The sequence below is a fragment of the Caloenas nicobarica genome, chromosome 1 (assembly GCF_036013445.1).
Source record: "Caloenas nicobarica isolate bCalNic1 chromosome 1, bCalNic1.hap1, whole genome shotgun sequence".
NCBI lineage: Eukaryota > Metazoa > Chordata > Aves > Columbiformes > Columbidae > Caloenas > Caloenas nicobarica.
The window spans coordinates 37,182,791-37,190,714 of NC_088245.1; the positions used below are offsets into that span (position 1 = coordinate 37,182,791).

The window sequence follows — 7,924 nt, forward strand, 5'->3', positions numbered from 1 at the left end:
CAACAGAAGAAGTTAAACACATTAAGAAATTCTTCCTGCTAGTTCTTGTTATGGTTAGTTCTTATTTTTTACTCCATGGCATTACTTGTAATGGCATTAACTTTAGAACACTAAGAACATACTAAGGAAACTGTCTGCAAAAAAGAGGTGATGTGAAGAGAAAACATTTTAAGTTACACAAAGAAGAGGAAAGCAACACAGCCCGGATTTTATACTTCAGAAAAACTTCTAGTAACATCAGGAGAGAAATCTGTACATTTTCACAAAATATAGTCTTGAAGTTTGAGGTGTCCTGTTAGTTCCAGTGCTTTTCAACAGTTATGTTGTACAATGCAGATACTACTGTAAAAGTAGTGATAATATTTTCCTATTTATGATTTTTTGTTAAAAATGTATTAAAATATTTATAGAAAGGATAAACAATGAAAATCTTGAAGAATGGCTTATTTAATACAGCTTTACACTGCCATGTAAAAAGAATAATTGTGTAGTTTACACATATACCCTGCAAATTACTATGGAAACCAGATGTAGCTTACACTACAAGGTGCCTTGTAACTCATCTCTGTTGAGCAATAAATCCCCCCCTTTTCTTCTTGGCAAAACTTTGAGAAACTTTACTGCTGTTTTCTATCAACAGATACAACAGATGGCTGGCACATGCCTGCTTTACTAAGAAAGTGGGATCTCTACAGCATTACTTTGATCCCTGGTGGCATGTCTACAACACTGAGATGCAAAATACCACAGCTGAGCAGAATCTAAATATTAAAGGTTTGGAGCTCTGCTCTCGATATGAGAACCCTCTGTCTAAAAATCATGCTCACAGGACATAAACATCTTCACATTCCACATGGAAATTTTGGTACAGAGGTCAGAAAACAAAGTATTTCCTCTGTTGGGTGACATGAAACTGCAGTGAAGGTGCTACTGTAAATCCCAGGAGTGTGAGTTTATGCGATTGCCTTGACCAGACTTCCAGAACAGCGATACTTTTATTGGAAAAAACCCTGAATTGTGCATATGAGACATTTTAAAGCTGAAAAGTATCACTGTAATCACTGAGTATGAATAAAATAGTTACAAAAAGTTTAGCAGCCTCTTTGAAGAAAAGTTTCCTTTGAAGAATTATGTGTTTTGAAATTCACCGGGTTTTGTTTTCTTTCAGTTTATCAAGGAAATAGTAAAGTTTGAGTGGAGCACCCTATTGGTACAATAAGGCTTAAAATCAGAAGTCTGTTAGTTTTCCTCTGGATAAGGAAACAAAATTTCTCCCAGCATAGGTGGATATCCCATTTTATCTTCATGGTCAGGCTACATCTAAGCAAGAGAAGGTAATTCCAGAGAAAGCAATTGAGCTGTTCAGGGTTGATGGTCACATTGCTGAGATCAGAACTAGCCTCCAGGAGCTGTAATTACATAACATTCCTAAGCTGCACTTCACAATTTAGAAATGATGCTAGAAAATGTACTGATGACATATATCCCCTCTTCCTAAGAGGCGGGCATCTTTTTGCTTTACTCATGGTTATCAATAGCTCTTTGATCAGAAGTAACCCAGCCTTTCCAATAAGGACAGGTTCAGCTGCCAAAGAACTACACGCTGGGATGCCCCGTTCCCTCCTGACACTTGTGCTCCTGTGACCAAAAGCTCTCCTAGAACAAAGGCCTTTCTTTCTCCGGCACTTCATCTCCTTGTGTGCACATGCGTCTCTTCTGTCGCAGGGCAGGACCACCACTACCATATCACAAAAAGGCAAGCAGACAGCAGCACGAGGCTGGATGTATCTTTAGCACGCAATATACATGCGATATCCATGCACCCCGGTTCCAGTATAAGTTGGGGAATGACCTGTTGGAGAGCAGTGTAGGGGAAAGGGACCTGGGGGTCCTGGTGGACAGCAGGATGACCATGAGCCAGCACTGGGCCCTTGTGGCCAAGAAGGCCAATGGCATCCTGGAGTGTATTAGAAGGGGGGTGGTTAGTAGGTGGAGAGAGGTTCTCCTTCCCCTCTATTCTGCCCTGGTGAGACCACATCTGGAATATTGTGTCCAGTTCTGGGCCCCTCAGTTCAAGAAGGACAGGGAACTGCTGGAGAGAGTCCAGCACAGGGCAACGAAGATGATTATGGGAGTGGAGCATCTCCCTTATGAGAAAAGGCTGAGGGAGCTGGGTTTCTTTAGTTTGGAGGAGACTGAGGGGTGTCCTCATTAATGTTTATAAATATGTAAAGGGTGAGTGTCACGAGGATGGAGGCAGGCTCTTCTCAGTGACAACCAATGGTAGGACAAGGGGCAATGGGTGCAAACTGGAACACAAGAGGTTCCACTTAAATATGAGAAGAAACTTCTTCTCAGTGAGGGTGACGGAACACTGGAACAGGCTGCCCAGGGAGGTTGTGGATTCTCCTTCTCTGGAGACATTCAAAACCCGCCTGGACGCCTCCTGTGTAACCTCGTCTGGGTGTTCCTGCTCCGGTGGGGGATTGGACTAGATGATCTTTCGAGGTCCCTTCCAATCCCTAACATTCTGTGATTCTGTGTATACGTGCATCCTCCAGTCACATGGGCCAAATCCCATTCACTCGCCAGCACAGGACTGAGTATTCAGATGTCACCTCATGAACACGCATTCAACCATGCAACAGGAGAGGAGCCCTGGGGTGTGTATCATAGTGAGGAGTAGGAAGCAAGCAGCTACATTAATTTATCTGACCCCAAATACTTCCGTATTTGAAAGGAAGAAAGCAGCCTGGGCAGGCTGTGGCTGAGACTGATTGTTTTTGTGGATCAAACCAGGGACTGCTACAGAACAAAAATTCCAACTTGCTTTTTGGTTTCTTTTTTCATCTCCCATCTATTAAAACAACCCGACTGCTGCTCTGTCACTGAGCACTTGCTTCCTCTGCACTGATCAACTTTTTTTTTTTTTAATACAGTTCTCTCCCACCAATACTCACATATGAGCTTAATTTTATCACTGTCAGAAGTCTCACTGAAAGTTAAGCATACATATTGGTATTTGTAGATTTGGAGCTTAAATACCTTTCATAAGGTTCCTAAACGCCGTAGAGATGATGTTGTCACGGCAACTTTCGGCACCTTCCACTGATGGACATAGTGAAACATGCTGCAGCATCAGCATAACAGGGTCTATTCCTTTCTCATTGGGAAGCCTTGAAGTGCAGTCTTCCCCAGAGGACAAGACCCTCACAAGTCATTATTCTTTCTTTTGCAAAAAACATACAGAATAAGAGCAAGAAGCACATCAGTGAGCTCTAGTGGTTACACAGATGCTGGATGCTATATATTACCACTGATTTTTGGTTTTTTTAAACCTTTCAAATCAAGGAGCAATCTTTGTAACTACCCTTATTACATTTTTTCTAAAGAGACCATAACATCTCTAATCTTATTTTTAAATTCACAGGTGAAAACATAAGGTGCATAAAAGCATAACAATTCTGTTCCACAGTGCTCTAACCTTCTCGCAACCCCTGGCTCACCCTGACTTCACCAGAAAAAGTAGGTATTCAGCACCTTCAGACCCTGAAATTTGGGGTTTCCTCTAATTTTTCCTAATATTAATTAGAACTAATGGACTAAGAAACTGCTTTTCTTTAGTTAATGTTTTCTAGCAAAAATGGCTTCAATTGTTTACCGTACAAAATCTTTTCCATATAAAATGGTTACAGGGCACAAAGGCCACTGTTTCAGAAACGTAACATCTAAACGTAACAGGGTTTTACCACTTCAGTTTACATAAAATACGAGTATAATCTAGTCCTTAAAATCTTCCTTTCAACAGACATTTTTAAACTAGAATATGGACAAATGCAGCAGTTCAGGACTGAGAAGTATGGCCACTTCCTAGGTTGAATTATTTACTCACCCACAACTTGGATCACTATTTATCCCAGGACCAGGTAGATGGAATCTACCCGCAGGATATTTATATCCACTTTCCACAGGTGTAAACCGGGATGCAAGGTGCATTTCAGGAGAGACTCAACCCTACCCTGTTGGAGATCCCAGGCACCCACCCAACCGCTCTCTCATTCCCCTGTCTTATTGATATCAGGGCTAGGAACCACGTAATGACACAGACAGGATCTCCTGGAGACGTCTGATATGTACAGACCCGAAAGAGTTGTAGCTACTGCTAAGAGGCTGTGGCATATGCTACTGAAAGCACCCAAAACGTTGGAACCCTAGAGAAATATCTTCAGATCTCAGGTGGGATACAAGGGTAAGAGGTCTATAAGGCACAAGATACGAGACTCACAGAAGAAATTATTTCAGTTTTACCAAACAGGAGACAACTGTATGCTAGTTAACAGTTGTTTTACAGAAAGCAGTCTAGTACTTCAATATCTTGTATGTGTTTCTTCTTTCAAAGAGTACTAGTATTTTTTACCTTTTCCTTCTTCCTTTCTTGTCTCTTTTCTCTCCTTTCCTCCTGTCTCCTCTTTCCTCTCCTCCTCCCCTTCTTCCCTCCTTCTCCTCTCCTCATTCCCTTTCCCACTTCTCCTTCCCTGACTCAGGAAATTCTCAGACAAAAGTATTCTGCCAGAATAAAAGTAGCAAGCATCTAGTACTTTCCTGGACCTGTCAGTGGAAACTTCTAAGAACCTGTATGCTCAAAACCAAAACAGAACACTGGGGGGGGGGGAAAAAAAAGTTAGATTTTTCTAATTTCTTCCCCTGATAAAATATTGGAAATTCTGTGAAAAAACCCAGCCAAACAACTCTGTTCTTTTGCCACAAGTAACTTTTATCTGACTCTATTTGCAACACTACTGTGGGCATTGTTCAATTACAACATAATAAAAAGCTATGCCAATGCTGTTGTTTCCCTACAGGCTACAGAAGAAATACTCTTCTTTTTTCCCATCCCTTCTCCTCAGGAAAAGGTCTGGCTGGCATAGGGACACTATGTGCCCTCGTTTCCACAGAGGCTGACAAGAACTATAAGTAACAGGCAGCTGTATTCAAACACCTCTAAGGGATGCAAAAATCAACAGGACTGTTTGTGCCACCAAAAATTAGACATTTTCTCTAGGATGCTAAGTATGCTTCCCCCACTCCTGAAACACCAGAGGGTTGAAACTCCTTTCTTAGCTCAGACTGCTGTTTGAAATCCTGCTCTTCATCTGCAGACCTGCATAAGTATTTAAATATCCACAACCACAAGACTGGAGTGCCAATGTTTGTATTGACTGTACACAGATGAACTTGTAAGGTGTACCCTGTAAGGTGGCTGCAAAATCTCCAAATGCAGAGTCTCTTGGTTTTAACACTTGTTTGACCCATAAATACCTGAAAGTTAACACATTGTTCTCAGAACACAGCAGTGCAATGATGCTACTTGAACCATTTAGGTATTTCACTTACTAATTATGTTTTGTCTAACAGAAATTCAGTAATTCAGCAAAGAGGAGGAGGAATAATAGGTTAGACAGCTTTGCCACTGCTCAGAAGGGATTTTGTCCTGCAAGTTGGCATCAAGGGGAACACTTGCCTATGCTGTCTTTAAGTCTGTGACTCTTCTCACTGAAATCAGTGCTACAATCATATTTTCCTAATGAGCTACCTGTGGGCAGCAAAGGAAGGAGGAGAGAGCACAAGAAAGAAGGCCAAGAGAGGAGGGACAGGGTTCAGACTGACATCTCAATCTTCCTTTCCAAAAACAGTTTTACCATGGCCAGTAACTGAAGTTGACAGAGAAATGGAACAGGAAATATAGTCCCAAAACACGCTAATTATTTCTAGTTATTTAAATGCCAAGCCTTGGTGTACAAAGTTGTTTTCTCTGTAAAGCTGGCCTGGAACGTCAAACACCTTGAGCAACTCACTCAGCCTTTGTGAGTAAGTTTTGTCTCCGCATTCCCCTTCTCTCTAAAAGAGGAGGCAAAGTGTTTCCTAAACTCAAAGGCTTTGTAAGGTTAGCAAAAATTACAAGGGTCACAGACAGTACATCAAAGTCAAACAAGTCCTGTAGTTATGAACAGTATTTTAAAACAATCAAAACCACAAACAAATTTGTGAAGCTGCAATTAGCTGAATTATACAAACAATTTTCATTGAATATTTGAATGTAAATATTGTTTCATCTTTGCCAAGCTCTTTATTGTATGAAGTCAGTGTTCAGCATTGTAAATTGGTTTTATGTTACAATTATTTTTTCTGTATCCATGATAACATACGCTGACATAGTTCAGCTTTATGCAAATTCAACATATGTTGTCAGTGTGTCAAATCGTGCATATGTGTCTTCATGAAAATGTCATGCATTCTTACCTTCCCAACAAAATAATCCAAAGGTACTCAATACACTGCAGATTTACGTGGTTTTGCAGTTAAACTTGGTAAAAATAAGTCTACAGAAGAGACTTATTACTTGCAAGGACTACACATTAAGCACGTACATTTCGTAAATAGAGATCAATGAAGTACCTGTAGCATTTGTCCATAAGCTAAAGTTGAAAGAAAATTGCATCCACATAACTACCATTAAGTAAAATTTTATTAAAAGTAAAGGCAACTTGGTGTCTCCCTGGTGAGCTCTGACTGTCCCCTCACACCGCACCAGCCTGCCGGGTTCTCCACTGCCCGAGACACCCGGCTCTCCCACGCACTTCACAAGCCCACCTTCAAACGCATTTCCCAGCCATCTGGCCGCGCTTCTCGCTGCTCCCCGCGTCCCCTCCCCGGCCCTGCCCGCGGCCGGGCCCCCGCGGGGCGCCGGTGCTGACGGCGCTGCCCACCCGGGTCCGGCGACAGACACGACGGCGGCGGAGCCGCGCCCGGGGCCGCCCTGGCACGCCTCGGGGAGGGTTTCCTCAACTATTCCGAAACCAAACCACCTGCCTGGGTCTAAAGAGCCGCCCCCGCCCGCCGCCGCGGCCCCATCTCTGCACCTACCCGTCCCGTTGCCTGCCAGGTGAAGTTCATGGCGTGGATACTGACGGGGATGGCGGGCATCCTCTGCTGGGCTTTCCTGAAGTCGTGGGTGAACGGGGCCATTTTTCCCTCGGACACGATCAGAATATCCTCCTCGAAGCCTGCGAAAGGCAAAGGGGCACGATGGGCGGCAGCTCCGCCGAGCCCCTCCGGGCCGGGCTCCGCACCGCGCAGGGCGCTCGTCCGCCCCCGCCGCGGCAGCCGGCTTGGGGGAGCGGCCCCGCTTACCGATGAGGACCCGGGCTTGCTGGGCGTCGATCCACATGTAGAGCGTGTCGGGCTGCCACGGCGCGGCCCGCAGGCTGCAGAGGCTGAGGGCGCCGCAGAGCAGCGCGGCGCACAGCCGCCCCGCCGGGGCCATGCTCCCGCACCGCCCGCCCGCCGCGCCCGGGACCCGCCGCCGCTCCGGCCGCGCCTGCCCTCTGCCGCTGTGGGGCGGCCCCGGCGGCGGGAGGGGGGCGCGGGGCGGGGCGGGCAGGAGGAGGGCGGCGGGCGCCCCAGCAGCCGCGCACGGCGGGGAGCGCGGTGCTGCGGGCTGCCTGCGGCGTGCGCCTTCCCCCGCTGCGGAGGGCGGCTGCACGGCGCTGCAACGGGCAGCGACGGTGCAGCCGGGCGGTCAGCCCTCCGCCCCCCCGCAGCTGCAGAGGGCCGCCCGCTCCTGCGCAGCCAGAGCCGAGTGCCGGGACGCGGTGCGTGGCTGACACCCCCTCTGTGACGGGAGGCGTGCCACAGGGTCGCCGTGCCCGGCACATGCTGCGCATGAGGTGCTGTGTGTCCTGGCCATCTCCCGGTGTGCACCCCGCGGGGCCACCGTCGGCACCCTGGCACCACCACAGCTACAAAAGCATCGTCGGAGGCACTCACGTCTGCTCGAAGAGACTAGCTTTGTACGCTGCAGCCACCTGGCACACGTGGTGTTTGAGTTAGGGGTTGGGGAAGCATCACCAAAATGGCATGTGGG

At 46.3% G+C, this 7,924-nt stretch overlaps 1 protein-coding gene across 1 annotated transcript in view; it reads right to left on the minus strand.

The window, feature by feature from the left end:
- WIF1 (WNT inhibitory factor 1) overlaps positions 1–7,324 on the minus strand; it is a 40,301-nt gene extending 32,977 nt beyond the window's left edge. Inside the window, exons 1-2 of the mRNA XM_065658263.1 lie at positions 7,192–7,324; positions 6,925–7,064 (exon numbers count right to left, since the gene is read on the minus strand). Of these exons, the coding sequence (XP_065514335.1) occupies positions 6,925–7,064; positions 7,192–7,324 (273 nt within the window). The remainder of the gene's footprint in view (positions 1–6,924; positions 7,065–7,191) is intronic.
- Between the last annotated feature and the right edge of the window lie 600 nt (positions 7,325–7,924).